The sequence below is a fragment of the Bolinopsis microptera genome, chromosome 1 (assembly GCF_026151205.1).
Source record: "Bolinopsis microptera isolate Bmic1 chromosome 1, MBARI_Bmic_1.0, whole genome shotgun sequence".
Lineage (NCBI taxonomy): Eukaryota > Metazoa > Ctenophora > Tentaculata > Lobata > Bolinopsidae > Bolinopsis > Bolinopsis microptera.
The window spans coordinates 2345065-2360236 of record NC_087072.1 but is presented as its reverse complement, the minus strand read 5'-3'; the positions used below and the strand labels follow the sequence as shown (position 1 = coordinate 2360236).

At 40.3% G+C, this 15172-nt stretch overlaps 2 protein-coding genes across 2 annotated transcripts in view; one reads left to right on the top strand and one right to left on the bottom strand.

Moving 5' to 3' along the window:
* LOC134817291 (double-stranded RNA-specific adenosine deaminase-like) overlaps positions 1–15172 on the top strand; it is a 536580-nt gene that overhangs the window by 321694 nt on the left and 199714 nt on the right. The gene's annotated exons all lie outside the window — the stretch shown is intronic.
* Positions 1–15172, bottom strand: part of LOC134822554 (plectin-like) — a 122566-nt gene that overhangs the window by 52605 nt on the left and 54789 nt on the right. The window contains exons 14-24 of the mRNA XM_063833668.1: positions 13613–13773; positions 11636–11756; positions 11389–11496; positions 10982–11208; positions 10109–10235; positions 9528–9941; positions 9058–9264; positions 8129–8290; positions 5819–5965; positions 3700–3783; positions 2230–2393 (exon numbers count right to left, since the gene is read on the bottom strand). Of these exons, the coding sequence (XP_063689738.1) occupies positions 2230–2393; positions 3700–3783; positions 5819–5965; positions 8129–8290; positions 9058–9264; positions 9528–9941; positions 10109–10235; positions 10982–11208; positions 11389–11496; positions 11636–11756; positions 13613–13773 (1922 nt within the window). The remainder of the gene's footprint in view (positions 1–2229; positions 2394–3699; positions 3784–5818; positions 5966–8128; positions 8291–9057; positions 9265–9527; positions 9942–10108; positions 10236–10981; positions 11209–11388; positions 11497–11635; positions 11757–13612; positions 13774–15172) is intronic.

The following is a 15172-nucleotide window of genomic DNA, read 5'->3' as shown; positions in this document are numbered from 1 at the left end:
GTTTTACAAATACAAATAAATTTATTTATATAGGTTGATGAAGTTGTCGAACATCCGAAATATTTCGTTCAATAAAAGTCGTCGTTTTAATTGTTAAGATCGCAGCTACAAAGGAGAAATAAAATGTACACATTGGCCTTGTTAGTTGAAGTCTATTCGTTCGTTCGTTTTCCACTTATCTCATGCTGATCAATAATGTGCATATTATGTAACCAGAAACTTAACTGGAGCTGGTTCAGTTAAGAGGATGGCTTGGCGCCCCTGGTAACTCGTACTACGTTTTATAGGTATAGATTGTAGAGTATGTTTTGTAAATACAAAACACAATTTGAACAATAGTCAAATTTAAACATAACAAACGCAATGGAAAATGATCACAAAGGTTGCTTGCGGAGAAGACCCGTAACAAGACCCTTGTTAACAGAAAAGCAAATTATTGGGATTCAGCTCAAAGTGTGTGTGACCAGGGAAATAAGAAAGGATTGGTTGTATGTGGTGGTTTAGGAACGTTGGAAATTACCGTTGGTGCAAAGATCACGTTAGTGGTAAGGTGGTAAACCTTGACTAAACTGCAGGGATTTCCTCAGAAAAACGTGAATAAGCTTACTCACCGAATATAAATAAATAATAAAACTTAAACTAGCATAGTTTACGTGCATGTTATGCGCGACCACAAGTCGCAAAAACAACTTAATTAATTTAAACTATGCACATATTCAACGACAATCAAATATTCATTTTCGACTTATTGTGCAGACTTCATCATGTAAAAAACAAATTATGGGGATTGATCTCAAAGCGTGTGTGACCAGACAAACGAGAAATGATTGGCTGTGCATCATGGAAGATAAACGTCGATGCAAAGAACGTAAATAACCTACTTTGCTCCTACATTTAAAAGGAAGCATAATATTATTAAAATGAATCATAAGATTAGCCATTACATACATATAATATAATATATGCGATTATTTACTGCTATCTCATATCAGATGACATGTCTGAGGAAATTTTAACAGTTCCCCTCTAATAAACACATAGGTATTTGAGGAGGGGGTGTCAAAAGGGGGGAACTTCGCCGTTATTTTCTCCATTTTCTCTTTCAACTTTTGGAATTTAAAATGACGTAAATACTTCTCCGTTATACCCACCCTTGTCTAAACCCCTTCTCCCCCCCCCCCCCTCCATCCCACCCATAACCCATTTACTTGATCAAGCAAATCATTGCTATATTTATTTTACTAACTTATTTACGGACAAGTACGGATGGAATATTATTCGAGCTTTTCGTTTAAAATTAAAACAAGTATTTCATATATTATAGGACGCAATAAAACTACCGGACCACGATGTATGGGGAGTGGGGACTTGCCACCCCATGGCAACATTAAAATATGTCGACTCTGTAACATCGTTTCCTCAAATTATTTGTTATATAGTAGTGTTGAAAGTATTAAAAGCGATATATATATATATATATAACATAATGGAGCGAGGGTGTAGACTGGTTCCACCCGGTTCCACCCGGTTCCACCACATTACATAACAATACTCAAATTATTTGTTATATAGTAGCGTTGATTGTTGAAAGTATTAAAATGTATAATAGCGAAATACAATTATCTGCTATATATCATTGATACTATCCCAATCGCATTTTTAATTTTAAGTAAGAAAGCCACCTTCGTCAGGACTTCTCAACAGTTTCAGCACTAATTCGTCTGTCACGCTTTCTGCTGCAGACCACTCGTTAGTCAGCAGCCTCATCAATCAAATTAAATAATTTGTAGTTGATCGAGAGCGTTTGCTCAAAAGTTTAGAAGGCAATATTTGGATAGACTATTTGTCAAACTTCGTAATATCAAATATGACTAATTCAGTAAATTAAAAAACGGGTCTCCGCTTCAGTCGGTCATTTGTCACGGAAAAGTCAGATTTGTCAGGAAAAAGTCAGTGAGTCAGATGAGTTTATGAAGTGACGTGAACAATGACTGATACAACCTGTATCAACATCGAATGTTACAATATAATCTGCATATCATATAACTAATAACATATAAATGTTAAATTTAAATGTTAAATTAAATGTTGTACGGTCATACGGGCCCACCTGGATAGGACCAGCAACAAGGCCTTTAAACATAACAAGAGCCCTAAAACATAACAGTATCCTAAATAATACAGTTCCAACCTAATTCAACTAAAATTCAAATATTTCCATCTACTCACACGAGCACGAGTCTGTTCACGTCCTCCTTGATCCTAAAGTACTGTTCGTGAACTGCGTCCCCCTCCTTCTTAGCGAGGCTCCTGGCTGTAGTGTCTCCAAGCCCCTTGCTGGGGGAAGTTATTGGGAACTTGTTCCTGTAGTTTTCTAGCAGCACTTCGTACGCCTGAAGAGAGGGCGTGTTAATTGGGAACGCCTAGCCGACCTAATTGTAGTTAGGCTCGGGCTCATTTGGGAGCGGAGAACGGGGTCAGTTAGACCCAGGTTCATTTGGGAGCGGAGAACGGGGTCAGTTAGACCCAGGTTCATTTGGCAATCAGCTCAGACTGTAAATCGTATTTTGACTCAATTGACGGCTCGGTTTCTTGCTAAATTCATTTGGAGATGCCAGCTTTCGCTGTCATCATTACGTATGACCGGTTTACGCAAAAAATATGGAAACTATGTATCGTCTAAGTATCTGCTTGCTCGCTCAATTTGAAGTGCCAGGGACCAGGTCAGGGCCGGTGCAAGGGACGGTTAGAGCCCGGATCACTGGCTCAGAGAGCAGGCTGACAGATGAGGAGGATGACTGGCTGTGGGACTGACCACACCACCCAACCCTGACCCTGGTCCAAGCATATCATGTGCGTCACAAACTCAGCTAGATCACGGCAAGGAAGCTAGTATTGCTGACAACAGTGCGTACTAAAATACTAAAATACTACTAGTGAGGGACCTAGATGGGGCCATCTCCAGTGACCCGGAAAAGATAAAGTACCGTGATCAAACCGCGTAACTATTGTTGGGTGCATCGAGACGAGGCTGAGATCGTGCCAGTGTCTCTTTAGCTGATATATAGTCAGTAGGGCAAACTGTGCCAAATATAGTCCTGGCTCCCGTCTAATTTTAGCAAATGCTCAGTGAAATGGAATTTACGAATTGTGGATACCGCAATATTAATTGTTGTTCCTTCCGAAAGATTGTTGCTATGAGATGATGTAATCCCAAGTTAACAATTTAGTTTTAGTGTATCGAATTGGAGCAATCTAAAGGTTGGCACAAATGTCTCTATCATTTTATCAAGAAAGGAGCATTATCTAGAATTTATTAAGTCAATGGAGCATGACTTTATAATTACAGTCGTTTCTTATTATTACAAGTTGTTACCATTTTTATGCATTCTGCAGAGCATTATTTGTTTAGAAATTTACAGAAGCCGACAATAAATAAAAGTCATAACATTAGCCTGTATTTAACAAAATAGGCAAATGAAAATTTTGGAGGATGACACAGCGGAAAACCACACCTGACCCGCTAATTATTCTCCCTTCTCAGCTTCTCTAACCTCCGGCCAATATCACGTGACACGGGGGACGATACACCGTTACTGGCCCTCAAATTTCAAATTAAATTACATAAACAGAACATTGGTACATAATTCTTCAAATTCAATAGACAAACACTTAAACAGGGTTAACTCTACAACTTACGTCACTAGACGAGATGACTTGCTCTTGCGCCTCTTTGAGGTCCTCAAACAGACACACTTTCAGTGTCACATCCGACCGTAGAACCTGTAAAATGTCCGGACGTCAGTAAGGTCCTTGTTGGAGGGGGGTCGTGGTAGCGAGGACAGTCGACGTAAACTACGCACGACCAATTAAAGGAAACAATGACTTATGTGCCGTGCATGGAGCAGCGTGCTAGCGTCCGGAGTCCGCTGGTCTGCATGCTGGACAAACCCGTGCCCATAACTTATTGTTGTCCCATATGTCACGTTCAACTATTTGCTACAAAGATTGTTAGTTTAAAAAGATTGCGTGGGAACGGATTGGGAAGGCGTGGATAATAGTTGGCATAAGTTTAGAGGTAGACTCCCACGTCTAGAACAATCTTCCGGGATTGGATGAATACATTGCTCCACAATTGCTACTGTTGGGACGGCCGTGTAACCCGGTGTAAGCACTTCTTTAACATTAACTCTTTGAGATTCTGAGAATCAGCTACCGGTAAATAAGATATAATAGCGGATTTTAAACTTTCGAAAAAGCAGCATGTTGTTGTAGTTAATAACAAATAAACGCTGTTCATAGAAAATTACAGACAGGATTGAGAAGTGAAAGCAAGTACATATTACTTCCAACAGAAGAGGGTCATGAGTTACGAACTCAATAACATAAACCCTGTTAGTAGTATGGTTAATATGTTTAAGGGGGAGGGTTCACCCTGATTTTTTTGTGAAACTTGGTTTCGAGATAGCAGTTGACCAACAAACTAGGACCGGTGATCGAACTTTTGAGGGGGTCCCGGACCCCAACCGCCAAACGGTGCCCGCGGGGCAGCCACGCCCATATTTGGTCCAAATTAGGCCCAATTTAGCCAAATACCCTCAACATGCCCAAAACCCAGATTGTAGGTGCTCTACTTGTAGCTAGTGGTCCCTTGAACTCGTATATGAATTTTCATCAAAATTGGACAAAAAATGACTGAGTTATGAGCCAAAAACCATATGCCCATATTTGGGCATACGCACCAAATTTGGTCGATTTTGGCCCATAAATTGGTCAAATATCAATATTTTTGAATAAAACCAACTTTATATGGAAGGTAAGCCTATACTACACATTCTCTATGATTATCAGCTCAGTATCTACCTAACTGTGGATTCTATGTTCAATTAATCGCAAAAAATGAACAAAATCGCCCATATCTCAGTTCGCGATATTTGCGAAACTGATTTCGTTCAAAACAATAGAACTCAATAGGGTTTCAATATTTTTACATGAAACTTTCAGAATCAACGTAGAATCGCATTTCGACCTTAAGTTTTAATATGGAATTTTGAGTTAGGCCTTTAAAAAAATTTGGCGGCCAAATTCTGAAAAATGCCCGGCAAATTTCAGAATTTGGCCGCCAAATTTTTTTAAAGGCCTAACTCAAAATTCCATATTAAAACTTAAGGTCGAAATGCGATTCTACGTTGATTCTGAAAGTTTCATGTAAAAATATTGAAACCCTATTGAGTTCTATTGTTTTGAACGAAATCAGTTTCGCAAATATCGCGAACTGAGATATGGGCGATTTTGTTCATTTTTTGCGATTAATTGAACACAGAATCCACAGTTAGGTAGATACTGAGCTGATAATCATAGAGAATGTGTAGTATAGGCTTACCTTCCATATAAAGTTGGTTTTATTCAAAAATATTGATATTTGACCAATTTATGGGCCAAAATCGACCAAATTTGGTGCGTATGCCCAAATATGGGCATATGGTTTTTGGCTCATAACTCAGTCATTTTTTGTCCAATTTTGATGAAAATTCATATACGAGTTCAAGGGACCACTAGCTACAAGTAGAGCACCTACAATCTGGGTTTTGGGCATGTTGAGGGTATTTGGCTAAATTGGGCCTAATTTGGACCAAATATGGGCGTGGCTGCCCCGCGGGCACCGTTTGGCGGTTGGGGTCCGGGACCCCCTCAAAAGTTCGGTCACTGGTCCTAGTTTGTTGGTCAACTGCTATCTCGAAACCAAGTTTCACAAAAAAATCAGGGTGAACCCTCCCCCTTAAAATAAGTTTATAAAACACAAAGTTTAAAAACTCACCGTAAGAAGCTGGTATCTAAGTTTAAAGGATGGTTGTAGCTGTTCTTTCCTGAGTTTACCCTCGGCGTCCTCTAGCCAGTGGAGAGCCCTTGCTATTGAGACGTCGTAGTGAGCTATCCCGGGCTCACTATCCCCAGATAATATTTGCTAGAAGAGGGAGACAGGGTTAAGAGGTTGTTCAAAAAGGGGATAGAGAATTTTAGAGTAAAGTCACAACGAAGTACGGATCAAAACATTAAGGCAAGGAAAGTAAAGGAAACATAATATTAACTATTAACAGAGATTTCACTGAAAGTATTTAAATATTAATAAGGGTAAACAAAACAGTGCCCATGTCAGAGCGACTCTCTGGCTATTGAAGTTGTAACTAGCAAGTAAACCTATCTGTCTATGTAAGTGAAGGAAGTTGGGACAAACACTGAAGAGGACTAGCGAGCCCTTATGCGGGACAGGGGTATATGAAGGGGGTAATCTGGCGAACTTCGTGCCGAATTAGTAGTAGTAGAAAGTTAATAGCCGACCTTAAACCGGATAAAATGTCCTGAATGCTTCGCAACTGCTATAAGCAAACCACTTCTACGCTCAGGTTTTATATCAAATCTCATATCCCTCAAAATGACTCGAATGAGTATGATTCATGTAGCTGGAGTATAGCAGATCGGTCAGTCGGTGTGTTCCAATAAAATACGGTTAATAGCCAAAACTGGGAATCTCTTAAGCGGGGACTAAACAATACAACCACAGCACAAAATAGAACATTTTCGAGTATAGAACTCAAATACAATTTAGTGTACTACAAAATATTGGTAACTTTTGACAATACCAACACTACAAAACAAGTATAATACTGCACTATAATTAAATATGAGCAGGTGGTTCTTCTGATATAAGAACAGCATGTATATTGTATACGGATCATAACGGTTGGCATGGAAGAGAGAGAGGACCTTGAACAGAGAGAGAGGACCTTGAAGGGCCCTTCTAACGACCATGTATACCTGTTCTATGCGGATATGCTCAGTAATATTACTCGAGTTTATGAGAAATATTCAGTTTAGTTCATATCTGGATGTGTTAATTATGAAGACTTTCAATCTACATCACTTCAGGATTTAATCTCGTGAGTTTTGAGCCGTTTAACGGGGGAGTAACTAATTATCTGATTAGAGAGCCAGCCTCCATAACACAAGAACATTAGGGACTAATCTGCAAGCACATGCGAAAGAAGAAGAAGCTCATATACGAGGAACCGATAATAGTTGCTACAGAATATAACAGTGGTGCAGATCAAAAGTTGTTCTTTAGAACCCACACCTGATCAAAGTGATGGCTCAAGTTTCAGACAAATATTTCAGATGTATTCAGATTGAACAACATTTGAAATGGAGCGGACGTCTCCATGTAAACTGCTAATGCTTTGCACAATCAAAACCATTAAATTGGAGGTGGTGCCACTCTGTGCCACTCGGTGCCACTCAGGTGCCACTCTGTGCCACTCGGTGCCACTCTGTGAAATGTAAAAGAAGCTTATCAAAGTAGTGATTTCGGATTTGTGTGCCTATCCACAATATAACAGAGTCCAAGAGAAGGTGGGGAAAATTTGGCACCAAACGTTACAAGCAAACTAACAGATCTGTTGCATACATGTTGTCAGCACTGTCCATATAAGGTAATGTTACCATGGTAACACTACCATATAAGGTAATGTTACCATCGCTCATACATGTTGGTTATAACTAAGTAACAATAGGATATAATTATAAATACCCAGCTCTGCTATACACATGCTCATTGCTCAACACCCCCTGCCTCTGACTTATACGGTCTGCTGATCGTACATGTATACTGGTCAGTTAATTATTGATATCCACAAGATCCTGTACTTCCCAAGATATGAACGGTAAATTTGTAGATACTGACTCAGTACCAACAAATTTACTGATCATATCTACCCTAAAGCCATACTTCAGGATAAGGCTTGCTAGGAGTGATCACCAACTTTAGCACTGTCTCTACTCTAATATCGTGTTACTGTTACTGGTACTGTTACTGGACAAGTTATATAGGTTAGGCTGTAATTGATAACTACCAAGTAGGGCTTATAGTACAAAGTAGGAAATTAACATCTAGTTCCAGATAATATCTAGTTCCAGATAATATCTAGTTCCAGATAATATCTAGTTCCAGATAATATCTAGTTCCAGATAATATCTAGTTCCAGATAATATCTAGTTCCAGATAATATCTAGTTCCAGATAATATCTAGTTCCAGATAATATCTAGTTTTAGTTAATATTGAAGCACACTTACCGATCTTTGGTCGATCTCAATGAATATAGTATCACGTTTGTCCAGTAGGTGGCCTATCTCCACAAGAAGAGGGCTATCTTTGAGAATCACCTCCAGTTCCTCCCGGATACTCTCTATCTCTATGATACTTTCATCTTCCCCGACCAAGTCTTCTGATATCAGCTGTAATTTATGGGTCCATATTATGTGAGGGATTTGATATGGTATAACTTAGAAAAATAAAATAATGAACAGATCATTACACAAAAATAAGTGAGATCTAAGCTGGGTGGGTTTATTTAGACTTCTGAAGAATAGGGCCACCAAGCCAAGGAATGTGTAGAATTTGAGTAAAATTTGAATTGACAGTGTCCAGCATCTCACAGTGTAAATGGGAACCCCCGCCCAAAAGTCAATAGTGGGTGACGTGCTAAGCGTGGATTATTTATGACGTATTTGTCACGTATTCCCACGTGAGAATCTTCACAAGAGACTGAGAACTACACGGGATGTTTCGCAGTTTGGACATTTTGGAGGTGTCGTCCGAATTTCTTGTAAACTAGACATTTCCCACGGATTTGTAAACAATTACATAATGCGAAGTTCAGATCGAGCTTTAAAATTTACGAGATTAAGCAAATTAATTTGGCCTGCTACAAATCGTAAAAACAAGTAATTCTTGACGTGCAATGATTACCTTCTTAATCATAACAATCATGTGAAAAAAGTCTAATTTCACTCGGCCTTACGTCAATGCTAGTCAAGAATAGAACTTCTAGAAAATTTTGAATAGTAGTGCGTCAATTCGTGTCAAAAATAGAGGAGCACTTGTGGTAATAATATTAAACATGTTGAGTAGCGAGACTGCTACACTCTACAACGAGAACCACTATAATTATTTCTGAAACTAAACCGTGAGAAGTCTCATTAAAGAAACTAATAATGCCTACCTGCAATTTCTTGATATCCTCAGCGACCCTTTCGACCTCCAGAGGATACAAATGCATGTCAGCAAGAGTGTCCGACACGTTCTCCAGAGTTACCATGACGTTTTGGAGCAGATCCTGCAGCGCCATAAGACGTCCTACACATCTGGCTTTAGCCTCGCAGGTTGGGTGGAATTTAGACAGTTTCACTTGCACTCTGTACAGCTTGTTCTGAGGACATTTTAAGATAAGGGTCACTTTTTAGAGATTGAATCAATTAGGTTTACAAGGTTTACAGTTTTCGAGTATAAGATCACCAAATCTACGTCATGAAAATTTCGAAAGATATGATTATGTCATTGGTATGAAAATTGATCGCATACTTCTGCCTTAAACGGTCATTTAAATTGTGGGAAATTGTAAATGATATTTAATTTAACATTTTCTTTGCCGTGAGAAAATGAATGTAAAGAATGCCAGGCAATTCCACATACGATAAGAGGCTGGAAATCCTCAGCACATGTGTCGTCAGATTCCTTGTGAATCCGCTCATCTAACTCGTCACCGTAATCCACCATCGCAACAATGTCCTTCAAAATTTTATCCAGGCTCTTCTCAGCAGGCCCAATATTATCAGGCGTGATGACCACCACGGCAAATCTAGCCACCACATCGTCCACATCCTTATCAAAACCCTCAACTTTAGCCTCTAGATCTGACAGAGCTGAAGTTTTGTTCTGGTGCATTTTAAGCAGGGTGTCCCAGTGGTCAAGAGCTGCATTCTGGCGGTCCAGTATGTCTGTTTTATCACTGTTGGGGTGGTTGTCCGCCTCCACAATCAGTCCTTCACCTGCTTCCTTCAGGTTTGTTATCACTAGCTCTCTTCCCCGCAACTCTGCTTCAAAGTTCTGAGAAAATATAATATAATATAATTTGTACAGTATTTGGCAACTCCGCGTTTAATTGACGTAGCCATGCTGCGAGATTTCATGCTACTCAAAAAACTATGAATGAGCCTACGTACAGAAGCGGGATCCACAAATCCACAAACTTTAAAGGGGAAATTGCATGTCACCTTGTCGTAGGGCCAAGTGAGGACTACATCACAGTTGCTAAAGAATTCGTGTTTAACCATAACGTGTTTTAGGTATCCTCGCTGTCGATCGTATGATACCTTTAGTGCCTGATAGTCTGAACCAGTCCTGAATAAAGTACAGTTTAAAAAAATGTATCAAAAAAGTAAAATATCTTTATACTGTATAGTTGGTTGATTGTACACCTGGTATTCGAAGTGACTTACGAATTTTCGCAGTCCGTGATAAAAATAAAGAATTTGCCTTGAATGTTTCACTCTTCACTGGTATAAGCTTATACAATTTAGCAATTTACAACATCGGCAACAATATCAAGAAATAAGAACGAGCGCTGAGAGGATTGATCTTCAAGAGGCAACGGTCTATGGAAGTCTATTGTTCTTCAAGTGTGCAGTTGACAACTGATAGTATCTTAGGAATTTTTCACATTAATTCATTGTTTGTGCGTGAGGCACGTTTTGAACACACATATTTGTGTAAGATTGTTGTCACTTAATTCCTCAAGTCTCCTCTAATCTGTAATTAATTAATGCAAGTAGAAACTATAATTGATGTTGGTAATAAATCTACAATGCTTTAATTTTTAAATTCCGAAATCACAACTTATTTTTCATTTTCAAATGACATAACTTAACGCCGAAACGCTGTCGAATTCGCCGCTTTGGAAACATTCGATGGCGTGCAACACTGGTGACTTCAGTGACTTGTATCTAACCGTTTAGGTGTTATGAAAGGATCGCCCTAAATCAGTTTGACCAGTTATCAGGGCTGGTCACTGAAAATGTTGACGGCCGGACACAGTTATCAAGTAATTAAGCACACGTCTCCACTCATTAATAAACAATTAGACTCACTTTTCTGACTCATTAAGGCACTCCTCGTCAGGGGGCAGCGTAGTGAAGATACACGATGGAACTTCTGTAACGAGTCCGGAACTAAAGTTGCCGGGTCCGTTGCTGTTCGGGGTATTTCCGTGATGTCCGTTAACTTTGGGGGGAGGTGACAAGCCCTTCTTAATCCTCCACAAGTCCACTGCGGTACTACTGATGTACAGGCACTCCTCACCGCGCGAGATGATGTCCTGACCGAGTAAAGACATTAGTATTATTGTTATTTGTTGTGTACAAGAATGTGAACACAGTATTCAAGTTATGTGGATTTTTCAAGACCAATGAGCATTTTACATTTTTACTTATATTTACATTATAAGGGGGAAAAATTAACGGGGAAAATTCAGTTATTTATCCAAAAAATGACTAACATGTCTGTGGTCGACGTTGCCGTTGGGCCCCGCCCTTTTGAAGGGACATAATGCCAGTACTCTTTCACCTGACTTAGGCATCTTTCTCTTCGACAAATTAACCACAATCTGAAGGTATATGGTGTGAGGTCTATTAGCCGAATTAGCCTACCTCACGAAAATAGTAAAATAAAGACGGAGAATTATCGGACTAACTCTAATTTCGAGAACAAATACGGCAAAAAATTATACAAATTATTGGAATTACATTGCCCAAGTTTGCGATCTCGACGATGTTTGGATCGTAGCCAATAATGTCCTTCTTCATGTCCACTAACTCCTGAAGTCGCTCGGAAGAAGCAACCACATCCAAACACTTGGCATTGTACCTGGGATAAATATCCTTAGTATTAACATAATTATTATTAATATTCGAATAATTATCGATCTATATTATATTGTGAGACTCGTGAGAAGCAATATGCACGCGTTCTAACAATTGTGGTTGGAAGTCGACGGAAATTCGGCTTCTCATAAAAAAAGATTAAAGCTATATTTTGCGAAGGAGTTGCTTGGTGTTATTCAGTTGATTTTAGGAACGAGTGCCAAGAATTGAGAATTACAGAGTATCAATCCATTTTTAAAAACAACAATACAGGCCGCAAATTAAGGAGAAGAGCCCTCCCACTTGTCAAGGTCCCACATCATGTTACCCCTGCCGACCTCGGCTCCATTAGCTAGTGAAGTGGTAGCTAGGAGTTAGCACTTAGCACCACACCGCTACCTCATACCCATTACCCACCCCTCTACCACACCGCTACCTCACAGAGGCACATATTAGGTGCGATGGGTGCGGGATCGCACAATTTACCGTTTTCCGCACATTTCCGCATAATTTATTGTTTTCCGCACACTTCCGCACATTTTGTAATTTTCTGCATATTTCCGCATAATCTAGCATTTTCCGCGTAATTTCGCATAATTTTGAAATTTTCGCGTTAAGATTTTCGAGTGTAAAAACCAAAATATGTTAAAAGTCGGGCCCTTTTAGGACCGTGACTCAGGCCCTTTTAGGACCGTGACTCAGGCCCTTTCGGGACCGTGACCCAGGCCCTTTTGGAACTCATACCTACTACCTAGGCCACGTGACCCAGTTACCACGTGACCCAGGCCCTTTCGGGACCCTGACCCATGCCCTTTCGGGACCGTGACCCAGGCCCTTTTGGAACTCATACCTAGGCCACGTGACCCAGTTACCACGTGACCCAGGCCCTTTCGGGACCCTGACCCAGGCCCTTTCGGTACCGTGACCCAGGCCGTTTTGGAACTCATGCCTGGGCCACGTGACCCGGTTACCACGTGACCCAGGCCCTTTCGGGACCATGACCTAGGCCCTTTCGGGACCGTTACCCAGGCCCTTTCGGGACCGTGACCCAGGCCCTTTCGGGACCGTGACCCAGGCCGTTATGGAACCCTCGTCGTTACCGTACTTCGATCATACCTGCAGCCCTTTTTATCGGGTAATGAGCTCTATTCGTTGTAGCGTTGGCTTTTTAGTGGGCTTAATGGATCTTGGATCAAATGGTTTACAAGTACTGACGATCAATGCCAACAAGCGTGTCAAATATTTGCGATCACGCATGGGATCTAATCGACTCTATCAAGAGGCGTCTTCAAATAACTGTCTCCTGATCTCTACCAGATCAAGTCACTGTTCTCAGATAACTGAATCTCAATATAGGTTCAATCATGGTTTTAGTAAAGAACTACACCCTCAGTAACACATAAACAGACCTATTTTTGATAAGAGCGGCGGTTATACGTTTAGAACTTCCAAAGTCCTTCAGAAAATGCAAAAGAAAACCGCACAATTCCCGCACAAATTTCGAAAAAATCGTCGCACATTTGCCGCATAATTGGTAAAAATTTACCGCACCTTACCGCACATTTTACCTTTATAGTCGGGTGCGGTACCGCATAATTTCGATTTTTTTACCGCACCTAATATGTGCCTCTGCTACCTCATACCCACCCCTCCCTTCTTCCAGACGCTCGCAGTTAGTAAGTTGTCGCAATAAAGTGCCCTTACCACAGGTAGTGTCTACTTTTAAGAGGGAGCAAGAACACCCGTCTCCCCCACATTGAAGAGAGAAAAGTTGTCTAAATAATACCTCAACTATAAAACTCTTCAGATATACGATCTTTATTTTCCAAACTTCCGGTTTGAGCAGTTTAAACTTCTTACCTCGTGTCCAAGAGGTTCCGTTTCTGAGTGATCCACAAGTTGGCATTGTTTAATCTCTTCCAGAAGAGCTCGTAGTCGTTGTTGTGTTGAATGTGTTTCTCAGCTACACAAGCCAGGTCCTTCAGGCAGGTCCATAGCTCACACAACTCTTCAACCTCCTCCTGATCAAACACAAGGATTAATTTAACCTAGTAACCAGTAACCAGTAACCTAGCAACACTTCAGGCAGGTCCATAGCTCACACAACTCTTCAACCTCCTCCTGATCAAACACAAGGATTAATATAACCTAGTAACCAGTAACCAGTAACCTAGCAACACTTCAGGCAGGTCCATAGCTCACACAACTCTTCAACCTCCTCCTGATCAAACACAAGGATTAATATAACCTAGTAACCTAGTAACCTAGTAACCAGTAACCTAGTAACCTAGTAACCTAGTAACCTAGTAACCAGTAACCAGTAACCTAGCAACACTTCAGGCAGGTCCATAGCTCACACAAATCTTCAACCTCCTCCTGATCAAACACAAGGATTAATATAACCTAGTAACCTAGTAACCAGTAACCAGTAACCAGTAACCTAGTAACCTAGTAACCTAGTAACCTAGTAACCTAGCAACACTTCAGGCAGGTCCATAGCTCACACAACTCTTCAACCTCCTCCTGATCAAACACAAGGATTAATATAACCTAGTAACCTAGTAACCTAGTAACCAGTAACCAGTAACCAGTAACCAGTAACCTAGCAACACTTCAGGCAGGTCCATAGCTCACACAACTCTTCAACCTCCTCCTGATCAAACACAAGGATTAATATAACCTAGTAACCTAGTAACCTAGTAACCAGTAACCAGTAACCAGTAACCAGTAACCTAGCAACACTTCAGGCAGGTCCATAGCTCACACAACTCTTCAACCTCCTCCTGATCAAACACAAGGATTAATTTTATAAATTTCGTTGTCCTAACATTGACGTAGATAAGTAAAGAAGGAGGTATGTGTTATTGGTTTGGCATTCCGATGGTTACAATTGTGTTGTGATACAGGGTGGCCCCGAAGTAACTATATGTTGGAATTTGAAATGTGACTCAATAGGTAATATGATTATGCCAGACTACCAGTTCACATCTTGCATAATAGGTTGGTATTTTGGGCCACCCGGTACATCGTGTGGTATAACTATGGGGCCATTCTAAAGAAAATTATTCAGAACAAAAAATAAATTTATAATATTGGAGGTGTAAAAATTCTTAAACGTCTAAATAAAGTTTGCGGATGATTTAAACGCTAATGCAGGTCATAATCTTAAAATACTTTATGTAACTCAGTAAGAATTTATTTCAGCGACTGAAACTGAATTAAATTGTTTCACGGACGTTAAAGTTTCCCCATGGACCCCCAGTGTCTGTACTAGATTGATGATATGACCAGGCGAACCCCAGGACATACTCAACGGGACTTGTGAGTTGGGACAGATCATAGAGCTGACCACGGTGGACCGTGAAGAGCTAGCCGCAACATGGTCGAATGCCGCTACTTCACATTCCATTCAGCATAAAA